At 40.4% G+C, this 22,220-nt stretch overlaps 1 protein-coding gene across 1 annotated transcript; it reads right to left on the reverse strand.

Moving 5' to 3' along the window:
* Positions 1-6,463: 6,463 nt before the first annotated feature.
* Positions 6,464-13,227, reverse strand: LOC127411367 (cysteine-rich protein 1-like). The gene is made up of 5 exons (XM_051646895.1): positions 13,061-13,227; positions 7,822-7,916; positions 7,522-7,579; positions 6,797-6,849; positions 6,464-6,707 (listed from the first exon to the last, which is right to left on the reverse strand). Exons 1-4 carry the CDS (start codon positions 13,098-13,100, stop codon positions 6,809-6,811), a joined length of 234 nt encoding a protein of 77 aa, XP_051502855.1. The 5' UTR covers positions 13,101-13,227; the 3' UTR covers positions 6,464-6,707; positions 6,797-6,808.
* Between the last annotated feature and the right edge of the window lie 8,993 nt (positions 13,228-22,220).

The raw sequence follows: 22,220 nt of genomic DNA on the forward strand, positions 1-22,220 counted from the left end.
TTACTTGCTGAGCTACCCAGGCCCCATTAATATTATTATTATTATTATTTGCATTTTAACTTTACTACCTTAAAATTGAAGTTGAACTGCAATTCTACACCCAGTTACTAACACAGTTCAAATTCAATTAAAATAAAAACTGAAATGTGGAGGTGAAGGCGTGGTCGAGGGGGGAGAGAAAGTGGTAAGGACATCCACCTGAGATGAATTGTGACTAATTACCATCTCTATGTTCACAGTGAGAGTCGGGGGGAGATAAAAGATGGCCAGTCCACAGAGCGAGTGAGAGACAGACCAGAGTCTTCGTGTCTGTTCCCCGAGAGAGAGAGAGACTTGTGTTGTGTGAAGCTGAAAAGCGGACTGTTTATTTGAGTGACGCTGAAAAAGAGTCTTGTGTTTTGAATGAAGCTGAAAAGCGATTGCTGATTCCCGCTTCCTCCTTTATCTGCTCAACCCTAACCTTTATCACACTGGTGCCGAAACCCGAGAGAAGGAGGAAGGGTACGCTGTTATGGAGTCGTCTTCGCCACTGGAGGAGGTTTTCCGATCCCTCACCAGCATTCACCAGGCTCAACACCAGGCCCTCATGGATCTGCAGGCAGAGCAGCAACAGCACTTCGAGGCGCTCCTTCGAGGCAAACAGGAGAACCGACGGGCGTTGTGGAGCTTGGTGCCTCAGGAGGGGGGACCATGCCGCGACCCCAGAAGCAGCGAACTCCCATGTGTTGCTCATGAAGATGGGGGCGCAAGATGATCCGGAGGCCTTTCTGGAGGTCTTCAAGCTCACGGCCCAAGCTCTGGAATGGCCACGGGCGCAATTGGCAGTCCACCTCTTACTGCTGCTGACCAAGGAGGCCCAACTCGCGGCCCAAGAGCTCCCGGTCGACAACCTCCTGAGGTACCCCGAGCTGAAGAAAGCCATCCTGCAGTGGGTCGGCTGCAGTCCAGAGGAGCACTGCTAGCGGTTCCGATCCCTGACGCTGAGCAAAGTCGGCCGCCCGTTTGCCTTCGCTCAACAGCTCCGCGAAGCCTGCTGGCAGTGGGTGCTGGCTGAGGAGCCCAGTGACGTCAGGCATGTCATCAATCTCGTGGTGCTGGAGCAATTCATCTCCCGACTACCAAACGATCGGCAGAGTGGGTCCAGTGCCACCGCCCGGCGTCGCTGGATGAAGCAGTACCATTGGCGGAGGACCATTTAGCAGCATACCCGGGGGCCGGCGCTCCCCGCTCTCTCGCTCTCTGTGAGATGCATCAATTCAGATTGTAACCAAACCTTTATTCATCAATGCTTGGTTCAAAATGGGGCATTGAATACAAATAATCAGGTGAAGGTGAGGTGTATGCATGGAGATATTTATGATTATCCTACAGTGACCGTCACTATTCTATTTCGGGGTCAAAAGCATAACATTGAGGCTGTGGTTAGTTCCTGCCTCACCCATCCACTAATTTTGGGTACTAATTGGCCGGCTTTTCCCAAATAGTTAAAAGGGTTGTGTGTGGATGGGTCCTGTAATACAGTGGGACGGTGTGGGTTGTGCAATGCACTGACGGGGGAGGCCGAGCTGGGGCCTTCTACGTCAGCTCCACGTCAGGATGTAAGGGAGGGGGAAACCTCGACTTCCCCAGCCCTTAGGGGAATTCCCACTGGGGATTTTCCTCTGGAGCAGACGTGAGATGAGACTCTTAAGCACGCGTTTGACCAAGTGAAAATAATTGATGGTCAATGCCTTCAGCCGCACATTACACTCACATATCCTTATTTCTCAATATTAAACGATCAGTTGTATCGAGTGATGCAGGACGATCAGATAAAAGAAGATACAAGCCAGTTGTTAGTACCAAAGAGCCATCAGGAAATGTTGTTCCAGGTGGCTCATCATAGTCTGATGGCGGGTCATTTGGGACAGGGGAAAACACTTAGCCGTCTTATGGCCCGTTTCTATTGACCAGGCATTCGCGGGGATGTTAGCCGGTGGTGTGCGACATGCCGCAAATGTCAGCTGGTGAATCCGCCAGCCACTCCAAAAGTGCCTTTGCGCCCTCTTCCGTTGATTGAGGTTCCCTTTGACAGAGTTGGCATGGACCTCATTGGGCCATTAGAAAGGTCAGCACACAGGCATCGCTTTGTGTTGGTTCTGGTGGACTACACAACGCGATACCCGGAAGCAGTGCCTCTTCGCAACATCTCAGCACGTAGTGTTGCGGAGGCACTCTTCAGAATAATCTCCCAAGTGGGGATTCCAAAAGAAATCCTCACTGATCAGGGCACTACTTTCATGTCACGTACACTACACGAGCTGTATGAATGAATAGGTATTAAGTCGATTCGGACAAGCGTGTTCCATCCACTAACGGACAGCTTGGTCGAACGATTTAATAAAACCTTAAAAAATATGTTTCGTAAGTTCATACACGAAGATGATCGGAATTGGGATAAGTGGCTCAAACCCCTTTTATTTGCAGCGCAAGAGGTCCTGCAAGCCTCCACGGGGTTTTCCCTGTTTGAATTGTTATAAGCCCCGTGGCGTGTTAGACGTCATGAAGGAAAACTGGGAGGAGGGACCTTCACAAAGCAAAAATTAAATTCAATATATTGTTGACCTGAGAGCAAAACTCCACACACTGGTGTGTCTATCACAGGAGAATTTGCTACAGGCTCAGGAACGTCAGTCCCGGCTGTATAACGGGAGCTCGGCTACAGGAGTTTGCACAGAGAGATAAAGTACTTGTATTGGTCCCCACATCGAGCTCTAAATTACTCGCAAAGTGGCAACGGCCCTTTGAGGTCACACGGCGAGCTGGGGAAGTCGACTATGAGGTAGTGCGTATGGATGGGGTGGGGCTCGTCAAATTTACCACCTCAACCTACTAAAATCATGGAGAGAGGCGGTCCCCGTATCCTTGGTGACGGTAGTTCCGGAGAGGGAGGAGCTTGGTCCGGAGGTGAGTCTAAAAGCTAATCAGTTCACTCCGGTCCCTTGTGGAGACCACCTCTCACTGTCACAATGTACGGAGGTTGCCAGATAGCAAAAAAGTTTCTCTGACATGTTCTCGCCTCTCCCTGGCCGCACTAACCTCATAGAACACCACATTGAAACAACCCCCAGGGTAGTGGTACGCTGTTGTCCCTACTGCTTACCTGAACACAAGAAACAGGTAGTATGGGAAGAATTAAAGGCCATGCTCGATATGGGGGTAATAGAAGAATCCCACAGTGATTGGGCCAGCCCGGTGGTTCTGGTACCTAAGAGCGATGGCTCAGTCTGATTCTGTGTGGATTATAGAAAATTCAATGCGGTGTGTGTGTGGGGGGGGGTTCCCCTGACCTCAGTCGGATGGTGGGGATATGTGGAGGTGAGTGCATGGTCGAGCGCATGTCTGGGGAGAGAAAAAGTGGTAAGGACATCCACCTGAGATGAACTGTGACTAATTACCATCTCTATGTTCACAGTAAGAGTCGGGGGAGATAAAAGATGGCCAGTCCACAGAGCGAGAGAGAGACAGACCAGAGTCTTCATGTCTGTTCCCCGAGAGAGAGAGAGACTTGTGTTGTGTGAAGCTGAAAAGCGGACTGTTTATTTGAGTGATGCTGAAAAGCAATTGCTTTTTATTTGTTAATAAAACTGACTCATGTGAACTGTGGAAACCGGCTCCCGCTTCCTCCGTTATCTGCCCAACCCGAACCTTTATCACATGAATTTATTGAAAAAAACTGAATATAACCAAAATACTTTTTCATATCTCAAAAACTAACAAAAATTAAATTAAAATAAAAACAAAAAGTTAATTGTTTATTTTTTTCTCAAAGATTAGTTTAGTAATGATGTTTAACCATTTAAGGAAATACACATGGATACAAAAGGGGTGAAGCTTAACTGTCCTATTTTACCCATCTTCAATATATATTATAAAACTTTAAACATTTACAATCCACCTTAATTAAACATGAAAATGCCACAAGATAGAAGTAACACAAGACTACCCTGAGAAATGTAATGGCATTAGACGTTTTAAACTGATTACTGATTAATAATATAGTAATAAAGTAATAGTATAGTTAGTAAGAATAGTATGCTTTTCCAAACATAGCAGTCTGTGTATATCATCACCTTCAGCCTCAGGGACTCTACAGGAAGGTCAGGCTTGTTTGCTAATCAGCAGCATAACAGAGACAGATGTGGAGCCGCTCACAGGTGTGCATAGCTCACATCAGCTCTCTTCCTGTCTCTCACTGCACTATTAGCACACACTGGCTTACCCATAGCACATTTGCAGAAATGTGCTACTAACTAGAGCAGATTGCTGAAGCCTTGCTCTGCCATTCGTGAGGACAGAGAGAGAGGAAGAATGGAGTGAAATGGAGAGAGGGACTGAAGGGACAGAATTAGAATTAAGATCCAACTTAATTGTATTAATTTACTAAGGTTTATTTAAGTAATTGCCTTATGTTAGTCCAAATTAATTAATTATTTGAATCATTAGTATATACCAGGTGAGCATCTGCAAGGACAGTGAGACTGTTGCACTGTCAGTTTGATAGCAACTGCTTAAAGAGCTTAGCAGCATTCAAAACAAATATCACTTGTAAGTAAAAGTCCATTCTCAACCAAAGCACAAGCACCAGTCTTCACCACAATGGTAACCCCCCCAAACTCCAGCCAAGCTAACACTACTTTTTTTTTTTTTTTTAAATGAACACACACACACACACACACACACACACACACACAAAACCCCCAAAAAATAACTGACATTAAAGTTTCATTTCCCCTATATGTCCTGGTGTGTAACTGAAGGTACATTTGTAGGAAAATGCTTTGTAAAAATGTATATAAGGGCCATTTGAGAAGCTTAAATGGAAATAAGCAGCACAGTGGTAAATCCATCATCTTTAAAACAGTAGGGATTAACAGAAACGTGCTGGCAAAGGTGTGTACCATAACTTGTACCACTCAGTTGGCCTGAGCTTCATATAAATTCCATGACTCAGTGACTCTGAGCATCTTAAAAACATATAAGACTACAGTGTTATTCTTGGGAAAATGTAATAAACCACTGCTTGCCCATTTAAAGTCACTTTCACAGAGGGGAACTTGACAAATATCCTGTTATAAAACTGTTGAAAGAAAGTGAGCTGCTGTTGCAACTCTGATGAGTGAAGAGTGCCAGAGGATGAGACCTATAGCACTTTAAACAAGAGGACTAGACAATGCAAATTTAGATAGATTGATAGTTTCTCTATTTGAGCATGTTGATTCAGTTTTACCACAGGTAAAATGGTTAGTGGTAAAGTCAGTATAATAGAATGCTGAATTTGTTGGCGGAAGTGAGTTTAATTTTGTTTTGTCTTTCATGATGAATCCTCAGCTTCACAGGAGTTTCAGTTCAGTTATTTAGTCTAGGAAATTATGGATACCATTGATTTGGAGATATCTTTCCTGTGTGAGAAGGTTGCAAGAGCAACAGGGTGGAACTTGCACAGCTGCATGATCTCAATTATATTGCTATAAAAATAGCTGCCTTTCGCCCTGTGTGCTCAATACTTCTTTCATTGAAAAAATATTTTAAATAGCGAAACGGGTTCAATGTTTTGTGAAAAAAGACCCTTTCTCATTCTCACCCTCCAGATCTTAGTAAGATAAAGGATCTTTGTTCAGGGGCAAATGCAAGCAAGAGACAGTGTGAACACTGGCCAAGTCACTGTTTGGTCTTGTTTGTGTCTGTTACCATGGCAACCGCAGTCCTCTGACCCACCAGAAGCCATTCTTTGTTGGGTGGCGGGAAAGAGTTTAAGGTGTGTGTGCACACAAGTCAAACAGTCACAGAGCAGAAGTCTCTGATCACTGTGATCTATGCAACACTCTATTGAGTCACTTTGAAATGCATGCACTGTTTGAGCATAGCATGCATTCATTCTGGTATGTTGCCTTATAAGGATGTTCTAAATATATGCCCTGATTGCTTATCGTGACGATTTGAAGCAATAGTTACCAATTAAGCCCTTTGGCAGGTTGTTTCCTGGCCGTCTGCAGTGATTTGTAAGTATGTGCTGCTAATTGAAGTTGGCTAAACTTGGCCTGACTTGAATCATCAAACTGTGGCATTACTCGAAATTAACATTGCCTACTGTCTACACTTTCTGATTTACACACATCTGTTCTGTGGCTTTGGAACCTGTAACCATGTGAGTGATAATGAACTTTTCCAGACAAAACTCAACATCTGTGGAAATTGCTCTTATGGCACAAGTGTGATCATGTGTTTTCAAACCAGGGCTGTAACCGCCATAGACACTGAGGGGGACAATTCCCACCAATCTGCATATTTGTGGTGAACTGATTGGTTTTCTCCCATAGTTGATTCTCAGATTATTACATTTGGTTCCCCTAATCCTGAATATGTGGTTACACCCTTGTTTCAAACTAGTGGGACATCATTTGAGAAAGAACTTTGCACAAAATGTTTTAAACATACATTTAATGTATATAATGTTCAATTTAATTGAAAAAAGTGGTTTGAACAGTGTCTGCTAGCATCATTCTATGCTGCTAGCAGATAACATTTGAAAACAGCTAATACAAATTAGTACTTTCTTAAACATGGTATAGCTTGGTCATGGCTTGGTTTTTTCTTTGGCTTAACAAAATATGGATAAAAATAGTGGCATCCGTGCCCCTAAAAACATGCTTTTAGACGGTGTAAACCTGTAAATGGAAGAGTACAGTTAGTTGATGTCTTACAATGTATTACATAGAACAACTGATCAGTTGAATAGTGTATATGGTGATCTCACCTTTACAATGGCCTATTTGAATGTGTGGCTCTCAGTGCCACCACGTCCAAACCCTGGAGGAAGAGATAGATAATTAGATCACATGAGGATTAGTGATCAACCGATTTATCGTTTAGGCTGATTAATCGGCCAATATTTGGCCATAAATTTATCGGCATTACCAAAAATGTGTTCCAAAATATCTAGACAAACTTTTCAATTGATAAGGCTCACTTTGTATTTGAATTTTTTTGTGTGAATATACTGTATAAGCATTTACGCAATTATTTATGCACATTTAATTAAACTGTACTTTTATCAAATGGGGATATCATCTATGTAGGCATTATATTGGCAGCCTGTTCTCTAGGTATTGGCATTAGCCATTAAAAACACTGTATCTCATCCAATCTTTCAACAATATTTGAGCATTGACGCACAATTGAATTATGTAATTCAGAACAACTTTCTGGATGAGTGACAGGAAGACTTTTGCATAAATTGTAACTGGATAATGCAAAATGATATGACTGTATTTGAAGTCAAAGCCAAGAAATTTGAATAACTTCCTCAGATGAGAGAGCGGCTGTTCAATAATAGTTAGGGACTGTCCAACAACTGTCATCAGCCCTGACGTTTATGAGGACAAACATTACCATGCCTACTGTAGTTGAAGGATAAACTTACAGTGCAGTATAATAGATACCTTATCCAAGACTTTGATGCATTGCAGAATGGTGACTCACCTTTGGGTCCAAAGAGTGCAGAGTAGCATGGGTTGTTACAATAGGGCTTCCCATCATGCTGCGAGTTGAAACACATTAGTCAGTGCGCCACACATTAATGGACTTGAATGAGGGCCATTATGAGAGCCATTCCCCAAAACCAAACTACACTGAAAACATAGCCCCCCGAAGTGTTTATGTCAGGGGAAACTATGCCAAAAGTTAACTGGACTCCATTAACTCTGCCTAGTAAGTTAATCTCTGCTCTGTCCAAGTAAAAGGTTGGCAGTTCATGTGTATTTTGTGAGGCCATTAACTTACCTCTGCATGTGAGCCAGGCGACAAGGTCTTGTTGCATTTCTCGCATTTCAGACAAGGTCTATGCCAGTCTTTGCCAAGCGATGATACTCTCTCCGCTAAAACACATGGATAAACATTGTTAATTCAGACAAATTTGGAAATCACTTATAAGCAGGCTCACACAGAAACTGTGCCCATGGCGAGTGGCTTTCACACAGTTCTACACATCCCCCTTCGCTTGCTCTTAATTTATTAAAGGTTACGTTTCAATTTTTTTAGTGTTAAAATGGGGTCTTCTATCCAAGCATAACATTCAAAGTGTAAACACCCAAAAGTGTAGCAAAAGACCCAGAAAGGGAGCACTCTGACCAGCCCAACATAGCTCAACCAATGCTGAGAGTTTGAGGTGGCATCTGTTTGTCCAATCAATGGAAGATGGGGGGAGAGTTGGGGAAACATTTTTGAAAGTAATTATTCTTGCAGTTTGATGGTGCTAGTGGCAAATAAATTAGACTCTTGACCATTAAACAGTTTGGCTAGTTTGATTACAATTTCACCTACCAAGAACAGTCAGTATGTTTACATGCACATTGATAATTGTGCTTCAGTAGGTTTTTGAGTAGTTAAGCTACAGTGTTCAATATGAGCGATGAGCAACAACTTTGTCTTCGGAACATCCTTGTGCCAAGACCAACTGTGGTCCAATTAACGCAAATACATGCTGGACGAAGTCACGCTACAATTTACATGACACACCTAAGGCAAACAAATTATTGTTTTAGTCTGACTGTATTGAAGTGTATGTAAACATAGGACTCTCAACTCCATTTAACACATTTTCCCCCTGAAATCATCACAGAAAATGTGAAAAAAGTTCACAGATTCTGTCTGGGTCTGAGACAACTAGGAATAATCAAAATGATCACTCATTAGCCTTCCAGTTGTTTTTGGAGACAAGGGAATATAAAATAATCCAGACACTGGAAAATGTTGTAGCTCAAATGAAAGCGGGATGAACTTTTTATATGATCAAAGCTCAAGGCTGGACTGTTCTCAGGTCAGATTAATTATGTCTGTCTGCAATTCCAGTGTACCGAAAGAATCAAGGCAAGTCTTGTCAGATCAGTATTTTTCCTGTTCAAAGTGGATAAAGTCATGACAGCGACAGCATAAGTGGGTGTGGACGCTGCACTCGGGACACTCCCATAGGAATTTATTACTCCCTTCCTCTATAAAGGGGGCGATAAAACAGTCTTTATCTCCAGCCCTCAGCAGAAAGATTTTCTCCAAACAACCCTCATGATGAACATTGTAAAAGAAGTAGGAAGAAGAGACAAAGTCACGTGTGCTCGGGAGACTCCAATACAGGAGGTGCTCATTTATTCCTTTTTATAATAAATGTTTTTGGCAAGCGTTGACACCTCTTGGACGCCAAAGACATATCATACTTATGGCTTCCAGACAATAAAAGAGATTCGTTTAAAGCCACTTTGAGCTTTCTGGCATGCAAAAACTAAGGGATGGACAAAGGGCTGATTAACAGTTCCCATCTGCGACATAATGTTGAAAATGTGATGAGGTGTTAGTAAAGGCTGCAGACACCGAGCACTGCTTTATTCTTTATGCTGTATGCTGGGTGTTGAAGGATGGCACATACAGAACACAATGTCTACTGTTATGGACTACTGTGAGCTGCAATATTTGCCTACAACAGCTGTAATAAGCATCATACCTATCCCGGCCGAGTCAGTTAGTCATGCCACACTATAGTGGACTACACAGGAGGCTCTTTTGTTTAGTGCTGGACTATGAACACATGATCCAGACAGACTGGGAGAGCTGGACGCAGAATCAATGGTCCATGTGAAAAATAACATTTTGAAAGAACAAACAAGGCAGAAAGGAATTCACTTGACTGGTTTTGGGACCAACAGTCCTTGCAATACTGCCAAGAATGGGTTTGGTCATGTGAGCCACACCTAAGGCAATAATTACTTCCCACAGCAGGCTGATACACAGAGGATACACTAATCTCTCTTCATCGCACTCTGGTCCTTCTCAAGTGTTCAAGACTGGGTGTAAAGTCTACAGATTTGTAATCTGTGGTTGAATTACTCCTAACTTTATTCTGCGTCTATTGTTTACACAAAAATAAAAAGACACTGTTAGGGACTGTACACACTGAACACATTTTTCCATCCATCTTCTGTTGTTTTTCTGCGTGAGGTTGATGGTCGTATTTGACCGTTGTGGCGTATCTTGATGTTTTTTTCAGCAGCTCGTGCAGGAGTGACGCGTTTTTAGATGCCATGTCACGTTAAAAAGAACCAGTGGATAAGACACCCAGAAAATGGAGCTCACATGTGCCCATAAGCCCAACAACACTTATCGCTTCGTACACTGGGGGCAGTGTTTCAAATATTTCGGTATGCACAGGCTGATTTTACCTAAAGAAAAGACAACCTACTGTTTCAGATTTCACTGTGAGATCCCTACTAGATGTCCTCCTGCGACATTGCACCTGTCCCTGTAACAATACTATACAACCCAAAAGGGACCATTGTGCGCTTATTTTAGCCCATCAGAAAACTAGCGAATAAAAACACTCTCTTCCTGTTTTGCATGTGCTGACATCAGGTTAGCTGACCTGTTTTTGGTGGGTGGGGTTTTGGAAAGAGGATACATCACTGAAGTTATAAAAGGGCGGGCACTAGCAAACGGCTAAAATCGCTCATTTAAATCTGTTGGAATTGCAAGTAAGAATATCTCTCAGTCTAAATAAATTTTTAAGGTACACTTTCTGAGTCGCACTTAATTGATTGCCAGTGATTCTGAGTTACAGCATACTTGAGCATTTTTATAATGAAACTCTCATAGAAATGACATTCTCAGAAGACACATTCTCATTGTGGTTATTGTGTAGGCTGGAAATTGTATTATTTTGATCACATCTTTATCTTTTCTCTGCCAATGATGCCTCAGCTAAAAGTAGGACATGTCTCTCCTTATATAGTATATTCAGGGTGGACTTTTTTCTCGTTCCTTCATCCCTGAGGGGTTGTGGTACATGGATTGCTTCCATCAGAACAATAAATAAGTGAGAGTGAAGGAGTGCTGTACCACCAGGCATGTGAAGAAATTTTGCATGACAGAGAGGTTACTGGTTCAGAGAATCACTGGAAGTGAACTGAAAATGTAGAATTAAAAAGGTGTTGCAGGAATGTACAAATTTTTTTTCTTTTGCATTTGTAAAGGTACTCAGGATGTGGGTGCGGCAGGGTTGGTGGTTGCTTAGTGTTAATTTGTTCAGCGAGTTTCAACAGAGATGATATATAGGCCTTATTCACGCTAGCGCCATCTTTGATTTTTAACGGGAATGACAACGAGGCTGTGAGGGATAGACTTACAGTCTCTTCAATGGACTGTACGGCAGTTTAAAGTGTTTTTGGATCATTCCGCAGACAAAACAATGATAAAATATCTATCTAAGAACATTCAGTATACAAAGAACTCCAGACAACATGAGTTGTGGAAAGTCAGATGTGATCTAGGAGCTTTTTACAGCTTTATACCATTCGTGCCATTGAAGAGACCGTGAGGGATAGACTTACAGCCTCACTGTCATTCCCATTAAAAATCAAAGATTGCACTAGCATGAATAAGGTCTATAGAGGGTGGAAAAACGTGGAAACTATCAACGTTTATGTGCATCCATATTTACAAATGCGCTCTACAAATAAAACATAATAAAAAAAATTAAAAAACGAATATAAAATGGGTGATGGAGCAGAGATGTGCTCTGAGTGGATCTCTTTTGTTACCTCAGAGGAAATCTATCTATTTCTAAGCTAAAATGGGTTTGAATAACAGATATATCTTTCAATGAAAATTCAACTATTAACTTTTTAAACTACATGATGATAAAAAGAAAAAGCATCATTAACACTTTAAAATAAGGTTGTATCTATTTACATTACTTTTACCCATTATTAATCTTGTTTAATGTTAATTTTTACATATATTAATACACTTTAGACATTAAAAGTTGTATATAACATAAGTTGTTAGTTATAGCATTTATATAGAAGAAAATGTAATATTACCTAATGCATTAACTAATTAATTAGTTAAACTATTAATATAATTAGCATAACCTTATTGTAAAAGGTTACCAATTCATTAATGGCTGTACATTCAGAGAAAGCCTTTGTGTCAGCCAAAGTGACTGACAAATCCTGTACCTACACTGCCGGAGGACCAAAACCTGCCAGAAACAACCTGGTACAGTATGTTTAGTTTGGCTTAGGATGTAATGTAAATCAGCAAGGAAGGAAAAAGAGAATGAGGATGGATGGTCAAATTATGTGAAAGGACAAAACCCAAGCCCAAACTTGCAGTAGAGAGAGAGGGCAACTGTATTTGAGTCTCAAAGGAAATGCAGGTCTATGGGTCAAGACTCAGCTCAGAAACTTACATAAGAGAAATGTGCAAAACTTATCTCTTATTTTCTTTTATGCATCATTCAAAAATCAACAATAAATATCCCACTGACAATTAACTGATTATTTATACATTTCCATTTCATTTCTCTTTTATTCTCTGATTATAATATGTATTTGCTGGATGGCAATAGAGCTCTTTAACGACTTAAAGACCATTATTTGCATTGACAGTCTAGTATGTGCTGACCAATGCCTGCCATTTAATGTTCCTATTTTATTGTCTCTTTATTATTATAATTATACATAACAATGTAACTCCATTCATATTCTAAATACAATCTGAATTTTCTTTTTTTCTTTTTTAAATAATTTAGGTTTTAGTCTAACTGCCCTGCAACCACATACAGTTCAGCACTCTGCAGACTCTAAAAAAAGTCTAATGTTCTTTATACAAACGTATTATACTGTATTTCTGTGTTATTGCCGTATTACAATATTACTGCTCTGGTACACTCATATAAGTCTGCACAAGTTATTTAACAGCTATTTGCATAAGTTGTAAACAGGAAATAAGATCAACGTGCATCAGTTACTATCAGTTACAGTCACTCTTCCTAGTAACTCCCTAATGTTGTTAAATCATTGATTCAAACTAGTTCAAATCATTTAAAAAATAAAAATAAAAATCGAATAGCTATAGGCTATAAGCAACTGTATAACAATATAGTATGATATATCGAATGTGACTTTCTTTTAATATTTTGTTTTTATTTCAAAAAGTAGCCTGTGTGTAAATATGATCACGTAAGTTTCCTTACCAAAGTACACTTCCTTTTCGCACTTGGGGCATTTAGGCATGTTTGCGTTGTTTTAGTTCCACGGAGGTGAAAAGTCCTGCTTGTAGAAAGCTGCGATGGAGAACAGACCGAACAGCAACGGTCCACCTGCAAGCAACCACGCCTTTAGTGTGAGCACATCTCATGTACAGCCTTATTTATAGCATTTTGAAAATAGTTTGCACACGAGAGAGAGGCAGAGCGAGAGCGCGCGTGCACGGGAACGCGCACTTTGCTGTATCATTATGAGATTATGTGCGCTGCATTACCGCGTTTTTTGCAATGTCCGGCTGTATATATATATATATATATATATATATTATTGTTTTAAGTATTGTTAATCGTTCAGCTAATGAAACATTTAAAAAACATCTTTCCAAAAAATTACACTATATATACACATATATGTTTACTTACTGGGACCTTTGGAAACTCAAATTGGAACACTATATATATATATATATACACACACACACACACACACACACACACACACACACACACACACTGGTGGCCAAAAGTTTAGAATAATGCACAGATTTTGCTGTTTTGGAAGGAAAATTGGTATTTTAATTCACCAAAGTGGCATTCAACTGATCACAAAAGTATAGTCAGGACATAACTGATGTAAAATACAGCACCATCACTATTTATAAAAAGTCATTTTTGATCAAATCTAGACAGGCCCCATTTCCAGCAGCCATCACTCCAACACCTTATCCTTGAGTAATCATGCTAAATTGCTAATTTGGTACTAGAAAATCACTTGCCATTATATCAAACACTGCTGAAAGCTATTTGGTTCGTTAAATGAAGCTTAATATTGTCTTTGTGTTTGTTTTTGAGTTGCCACAGTATGCAATAGACTGGCATGTCTTAAGGTCAATATTAGGTCAAAAATGGCAAAAAAGAAACAGCTTTCTCTAGAAACTTGTCAGTCAATCATTGTTTTGAGGAATGTAGTCTATACAATGCTTGAAATTGCCAAAAAACAGAAGATTTCATACAAAGGTGTACACTACAGTCTACAAAGACAAAGGACAACTGTCTCTAACAAGGACAGAAAGAGATGTGGAAGGCCAGATGTACAACTAAACAAGAGGATAAGTACATCAGAGTCTCTAGTTTGAGAAATAGACATCTCACATGTTCTCAGCTGACAGCTACATTGAATTCTACCCGCTCAACACCAGTTTCATGTACAACAGTAAAGAGAAGACTCAGGGGTGCAGGTCTTATGGGAAGAATTGCAAAGAAAAAGACACTTTTGAAACAGAAAAACAAAAAGAAAAGGTTAGAGTGGGCAAAGAAACTCAGACATTGGACAACAGATAATTGGAAAAGAGTGTTATGGATCTTAACCCCATTGAGCTTTTGTGGGATCAGCTAGACTGTAAGGTGTGTGAGAAGTGCCCGACAAGACAGCCACATCTGTGGCAAGTACTACAGGAAGCGTGGGGTGAAATGTCACCTGAGTATCTGGACGAACTAACAGCTAGAATGTCAAGGATCTGTAAAGCTGTCATTGCTGCACGTGAAATTGAAATAGTAATTTTTCATGTTATTAATGCCCTGACTATACATTATGATCAGTTGAATGCCACTTTGGTGAATAAAAGTACCAATTTATTTCAATAAGTGCAAAATCTGAGGTGGAGTGTGACGAGGAGGAGACCATGGCTGGGCCGTAACGATGGATGCCCAGCACTGAATCAGCCCAATCAGCAGGAGAGGGATAAAGCGGAGAGAGAGAGACGCACGCAGCTGCGCTGTCTGTGTGTTTTATGTTATTGTGATAGGTTCAAGTTCGTGGGCAATGGAGGAGTCAGAAGGCAGTGAACTGTCAGCGTGAGTCTTTTATTCTCTTGCTTTCACTCTTTTCTATACAGCGTAGTTACTTTTTGTTATTTTTCCACTCGGGCAATAATTCACTTTCAACATAAACATAAAAGGCTTCCAAAACACTCATTAGATCTTTGCACACTATGGAGAACATGGCACTTCTGTACACTCGGTCTCTCTCTGCTGTTTCTCTCCCACACTGATGCTCTGGCGTGCCTTATCAGGTCTCCCTCCGCCATCACTATAATGAGAGACAGGTGTTAGAGTAATCACAACCCAGGTGACAAGCCTTACCCCTCTCCCATAGACAGACACATGACCACACCCCTCCCCCCATGCCACAGTTATGTTTAAGTTTGTTTATGTCATAAAAGTTATGTTGACTGTTCTGCCGGTTCCCTGCATCTCCTTGCCCATCCTTTACCCGTTACAAACAGCAATGGTTACAAATAGAGAGCTGTTTTGCAGATTTTTCTCCCAAGACAAAGATCCTAGCAATCTCGCATGTGCCTCCTTTATGGTTTCAGAAGAGAAATCAATAATGAAGAACTATATTGATTTAACCTTTAATCAGTTTGCACAAAGTTCTGCAAACACTGGAGCTAGTGGAGACTCATTATTGTGTATAAATAGCTTTTCTGATTACACTGTGCATAAGATTAATTCAGTGCTTGTTTGAGATGGACAGAAATATGATCTGGATCATCCTCTGTTCCATTTCTGTGGGATTGTCCTTCACAAATGACCAATGACTCATACAAACATGTCATTTGACTTGGAACGTGGTGGCCACCTGATGTCATCAAATCCCTTCAAAGCATAAGACACACTCATCATCACTACACTAGGGATGCTCAATAGCTATTACAGAAATATCTTTCGGTCACACACAGATTAGCTAGTACAAACATTTGTGTAATCATGATTAGAAAAGGTAACTAGGTTAGAATGAGACGTTAAATCCCAGGACACTTCTCATAAAGAGTAGGGATGTAACCCCATGGCAACTGCCATGGCAACTGCCCAGCAATTTTTTATTATACAGTAAAATACATAATTGATTTTTGCAGAACGACACACACACACACACACAAGCATGCACACATAAACATACACAAACAAACTTGTGTTCTTCAATGGAAACAAAAGTTTACTATTTCAATTTACGTGAAACCTTTTCTATGTTGTAAACTTTTCAAAATCCTAAAATGCTTTCTTTATTTACAGGTTTAAATGGAAAAAAGAGGTGGCCACTGTTTATGTCAATGTTTATATGTACTGTATATGAATGTATAGCCTATTCTAAAAATGAATGAGTCATGTACCACAGTCTGTGAATGTGATTACAACCCTGACCCTGTCCTGTCATGTGTTTTGTGTTTGATCTATCTTGACAGCTCTACCAGCGGATCCATCAGCAAGCTACCGGCTCTATCGTGCCACCCATGTTTAAGCAGTCATGCCTGCCCGCTGTTTCATCTCTAGCTGGCCAGTATTCTGGCAGTCCTGCTTTGCAACTGCAGTCCTGTAGAGTTGCAGTAGATGTCAGGAAGACTCTGTCCAGAGTTAACCCACGGAAAGCTGCAGGTCCTGACAACATACCTGGCCGGGTGCTCAGGGAATATGCTGATCAGCTTGCAGATGTCCTCACAGACATCTTCAGCATTTCCCTGAGCCAAGCATGAATGACTACTGGCCGTTGCACTCACACCTATCATAATGAAGTGCTTCGAGTGGCTAGGCCCACCACACTGGACCCATTTCAGTATGCCTACCGTCCCAACCGCTCAGCAGAGGACGCCATATCTTTTACCATCCACCTTTCTCTGACCCATCTGAACAAAAAGGACAACTATGTAAGGATGCTGTTCATAGACTTCAGTTCAGCATTCAACACAATCATGCCACAACAACTGATAACAAAGCTGAACCTGCTGGGTCTGACCACCTCCTTCTGCAACTGTATTCTGGACTTTTTGACTGGGAGACCCCAGATGGCCGGATTGGCAACATCACCTCCATCACCACCACACTGAACACCAGCGCTCCCAGGGCTGTGTGCTCAGTCCACTGCTGTTTACCCTGCTGACTCATGACTGTGCTGCAAAGTACAGTTCAAATCACATCCTCAAGTTTGCTGATGGCACTACAGTTGTGGGCCTCATCAGCAACAATAATGTGTCAGTGTAGAGAGAGGAGGTGAACCAGCTGTGTAGAGACAACAATCTATCTCTTAGTGTTGATAAGACTAAAGAAATTATTGTTGACTTCAGGAGGACCCAAGCAGACCACTCACAACTGCACATCAACGGACCAACTGTGGAGAGAGTCAAAAGCTCCAAGTTTCTTGGTGTGTATATGACAGAGGACCTCTCCTGGACTCTCAACAACACCTGCCTAGCCAAGAAGGCAGAGCAGCACCTCCACATCCTGCAGAGGCTGAAGAGAGCCAAACTCCCCCCTCCCATCCTCACCACCTTCTCCAGAGGGACGATAGAGAGTGTCCTGACCAGCTGTCTCACCGTGTGGTACGGAAACTGCACAGCCTCTGACCGCAAGACCCTACAGCCAATTTCTATCCATAAGAGCAAAATCTGTACATAATTCCAAACTTTTGGCCACCAGTGTACATATACATATAATTATGCTATACTTATTGCTGCTACACTACAAAATAGTTTACAGTCTACAGCTCATCTTCAGTGAAAAATAATTTTCCTCTTATCTTATTTTCCTCCCTACGTTGACAGTAGATCCAGCAAAGTATGCTGCCAGTGTTTTCAGCTCACCATCACCAAGAATGGTATCTGATCTGAGCACCTGCAGTGCTCACTTCCCCTAACACAGTGCACAGGGCATGCACGAGCACCTGAACCCGGCCACCTGACCTGTACTGAACTGTTCATTTATAAACAATGGTAAGGGATGAAGCTTAAAAAATTGCATGTCAAGGTAAAAGTAAAGGTTTATGTACAGAAAAAGGATTAAATGTTTTCCAGTCAAATGTTTGGACACACCTACTCATTTTTTAATATAACTATTTTTCACATTTTAGAATAATTATAAAGTCATGAAGACTATGAAATTTATACATATATATATATATATATATTTTTTTTAAGTATGTAGTTTATATTTAATATTTTAGTTTCTTCAAAGTAGCCACTCTTTGCCTAGATTACAGCTCCGCTATAGATATTCTCATATGTTGGGTGTAACCTAAATATATAGTAATAAATTATTGTGATCTAATTATTAAGTCAAAAGTAGTGGAATGCATTGCATTTTAAATTCTTGTAATCAGATTACAGTTACTGACTTTCAATTAATTTAATATACTGTAAGTTAAATAATTTTAAATACATTATTTGGGTTACACGTATTTTTTAAATCATATTATTTAAAATTGTGTGACTTGACAGCGACAATAAACAATTAGGGAAAGTAACAAGATCACATTAATTATCTCATTACAATTTTAGATAAACATGTAATTAGTAGTGGATTACTTTTTTGAGTAATTTACCCAACACTGCCTACAACCAACTTCATGAGGTTTTCACCTGGGATGCTTTTAAACTTTAATGAGTTCCCATTAATACTGGGCACTTTTCCAGTATTGAAAAGAAATTCATGCTTGGCATAATGTTTATTTGTCTTCAAAAGTAATTTACAGTAAATAATTTAAGCATATGCCTTTAGATCAAAACGTTTTTAAGATTAAAAGAAGCATAAATTTAGTCAAGAGTGTGTATAAAGATTCTATTCTAATCACTAATAGAAGTGATTACTTTAATATTGCTTGGTCCATGGTCAAAACATTTATCTGCTCATTGTAATTTGGCCTTCGCAATCTGGCATGGTTCAAAGATTTCAAGAGAGCTACAAAAGTTCAGCGTATAGCTTATTTTTGGTATAATCACAGTTTAGTTATATGAGTGTAGTATTTTTGTGGGAATCCATTTTTAGTTTGATGTATCTGGGTGGACAGAAGTGAGTGCTGAGAGTAGTGAGCAATGAAAACAAATACAGACCCCTCTGATTAGGTAATCAGGGATCTAGGAATAATATTTAGCAGTCATCATTGCTACAGAGAGGCAGGGCTGGGATCAGAACTTTCTCATTGTAGTGATCTGGCAATTTACTGGGCTGAAAACACAAAATGTTACAGCATTTCAGTGAATCAAAGCAGAGGAGGCACACATACTCATAGTCTAACAGTCTTACTGTTACATATTGCACACACAACAATGTGATGATGTCAATCAAAGAGGATACAGTTGACTAGGTGGGACATGATGTTGTTATTGTAACTCTGTTGTGAGTTGAGTTTGAACTGACAGATAACTGAAAACCGCTGGGGTGTCACTCAACGTGCAGCCTTTAAATCTTGACACTATCAACACAAGTTTTTTGCAGGAAATGTAAAGCACTTCAAAAACACAAATTTTATTGACAACCTGACATTTTCTCTAGAACTTTACCTAAGGACTTTTATTTACATTTAGTGTTCTGTTATCACTTAATATGTTAGAAGTCTTGTTTTCCATTCTTCAAGTAATCCTTTGTGTTTTTTTATTTGGCCATGGTCCCTTTAAGAATCTTAGGTATCAGTAAGGACTCATGTCATGTGACAGTTAATCAGGAAGTAAGCGAGCATGGCACAGAGAGCAGCATGTTTATTGTATCTGAGCTAATCCTGTGACATCTGCACACATCTTATGCCTGTTGTAGCATCGTGGGTATGTACTGATTGTTTTTAACAACATCTACGATTGCATATCATTATTTGGGGACAGTGTTACATTCTATAAATTTGACTGTTAGAAGTCTGTTATTTACTATCTACATTACTATTGTTAATGAGCATATCCTTATGTGCTAATGGTTGTACTGTTCCTATACCATTGAAAGTTCATATTACAAGTACAGATAAATAAGTGATTGGATAATTGACTACAGGTTAAAATATGGTGGCATATATTATATTCAGAAATGTCTACTAAATACATAAAACTTGTAACAGTAAAAAAACACAGGGATTTAAAGGTTCATGTTCTTCAGTACAATCAAGTACATCGTCAAGTGGGTCAGCAGTGGCTAAGGCGAGAGCAGAAGCAGCAAAAGCACGTCTTGCCTTCACCAAAAAGGAAGTTAATCTAAAGCTACAAAAAGCCAAGCTGGAGGCGTTTATGGAAATGCTTAAGCATAAGAAAGAGACAGCTGCAGCCATCGCAGAAGCAGAGGCGCTTGAAGCTGCTATTGATGAAAATACTGAGAAACACAGTTGCAGGCTAAGTTTAAATTCTGCTCCCTTGGAAACCACACAACGCACTGAACAATATGTTATTTACCAAATCAAAGTACGAGAGACAGAACTCCAGTTGTGTGATGATGGTGTCCCTCCAAAAACAGAACCAAGCCCAACCTACAACATTTCAGCTTCACATCTCAAACCTGAAGCCAAACCTTTCCTTTCACGCCAAACCAATGCTGCTTTCCAACCACCTCATCGCATATTACCTCAAAACAGCTACAGTGGTGTGAAAAAGTGTTTGCCCCTTCCTGATTTCTTATTTTTTTGTATGTTTGTCACACTTAAATGTTTCAGATCATCAAACAAGTTTAAATATTAGTCAAAGATAACACAAGTAAACACAAAATGCAGTTTTTAAATGAAGGTTGTTATTATTAAGGGAAAACAAAATCCAAACCTACATGGCCCTGTGTGAAAAAGTGATTGCCCCCTAAACCTAATAACTGGTTGGGCCACCCTTAGCAGTAACAACTGTAATCAAGCATTTGCGATAACTTGCAATGAGTCTTTTACAGCGCTGTGGAGGAATTTTGGCCCACTCATCTTTGCAGAATTGTTGTAATTCAGCCACATTGGAGGGTTTTCAAGCATGAACTGCCTTTTTAAGGTCATGCCACAGCATCTCAATAGGATTCAGGTCAGGACTTTGACTAGGCCACTCCAAAGTCTTCATTTTGTTTTTCTTCAGCCATTCAGAGGTGGACTTGCTGGTGTGTTTTGGATCATTGTCCTGCTGCAGAACCCAAGTTCGCTTCAGCTTGAGGTCACGAACAGATGGCCGGACATTCTCCTTCAGGATTTTTTTGGTAGACAGCAGAATTCATGGTTCCATTTATCACAGCAAGTCTTCCAGGTCCTGAAGCAGCAAAACAGCCCCAGACCATCACACTACCACCACCATATTTTACTGTTGGTATGATGTTCTTTTTCTGAAATGCGGTGTTACTTTTACGCCAGATGTAATGGGACACACACCTTCCAAAAAGTTCAGTTTTTGTCTCGTCAGTCCACAGAGTATTTTCCCAAAAGTCTTGGGGATCATCAAGATGTTTTCTGGCAAAAATGAGATGAGCCTTAATGTTCTTTTTGCTCAGCAGTGGTTTTCATCTTGGAACTCTGCCATGTAGGCCATTTTTGCCTAGTCTCTTTCTTATGGTGGAGTCATGAACACTGACCTTAACTGAGGCAAGTGAGGCCTGCAGTTCTTTGGATGTTGTTGTGGGGTCTTTTGTGACCTCTTGGATGAGTCATCGCTGCGCTCTTGGGGTAATTTCGGTCGGCCGGCCACTCCTGGGAAGTTTCACCACTGTTCCATGTTTTCGCTATTTGTGGATAATGGCTCTCACTGTGGTTCTCTGGAGTCCCAAAGCTTTAGAAATGGCTTTATAACCTTTTCCAGACTAATAGATCTCACTTACTTTCTTTCTCATTTGTTCCTGAATTTCTTTGGATCTCAGCATGATGTCTAGCTTTTGAAGATCTTTTGGTCTACTTCACTTTGTCAGGCAGGTCCTATTTAAGTGATTTCTTGATTGAGAACAGCTGTGGCAGTAATCAGGCCTGGGTGTGGCTAGAGAAATTGAACTCAGGTGTGATAAACCACAGTTAAGTTATGTTTTAACAGGTGGGGCAAACACTTTTTCACACAGGGCCATGTAGGTTTGGATTTTGTTTTCCCTTAATAATAACAACCTACATTTAAAAACTGCATTTTGTGTTTACTTGTGTTATCTTTGACTAATATTTAAACTTGTTTGATGATCTGAAGCATTTAAGTGTGACAAACATGCAAAAAAATAAGAAATCAGGAAGGGGGCAAACACTTTTTCACACCACTGTATGTATCTATGAAAATAAAGATGCTTGTGAGTCATGTGAAGTTAGGTTCGAGAATAATCATGCTACTCCTGTGCAACATTATAGACCGCAATATAACAGTGGTCATCCTACTCCTCTACCCTACCCCGTGCATTCCGGGAAAGG

Source organism: Myxocyprinus asiaticus, chromosome 20 (genome assembly GCF_019703515.2).
Source record: "Myxocyprinus asiaticus isolate MX2 ecotype Aquarium Trade chromosome 20, UBuf_Myxa_2, whole genome shotgun sequence".
Classification (NCBI taxonomy): Eukaryota; Metazoa; Chordata; class Actinopteri; order Cypriniformes; family Catostomidae; genus Myxocyprinus; species Myxocyprinus asiaticus.

Coding starts and splice junctions, on each gene's coding strand:
- LOC127411367 (XM_051646895.1), bottom strand. CDS start 13,100: ATGCCTAAATGCCCCAAGTGCGAAAAGGAAGTGTACTTTG. Junction 7,917..13,060: donor CGAAAAGGAAGTGTACTTTG/GTAAGGAAACTT, acceptor CATGTGTTTTAG/CGGAGAGAGTATCATCGCTT. Junction 7,580..7,821: donor CGCCTGGCTCACATGCAGAG/GTAAGTTAATGG, acceptor TTCAACTCGCAG/CATGATGGGAAGCCCTATTG.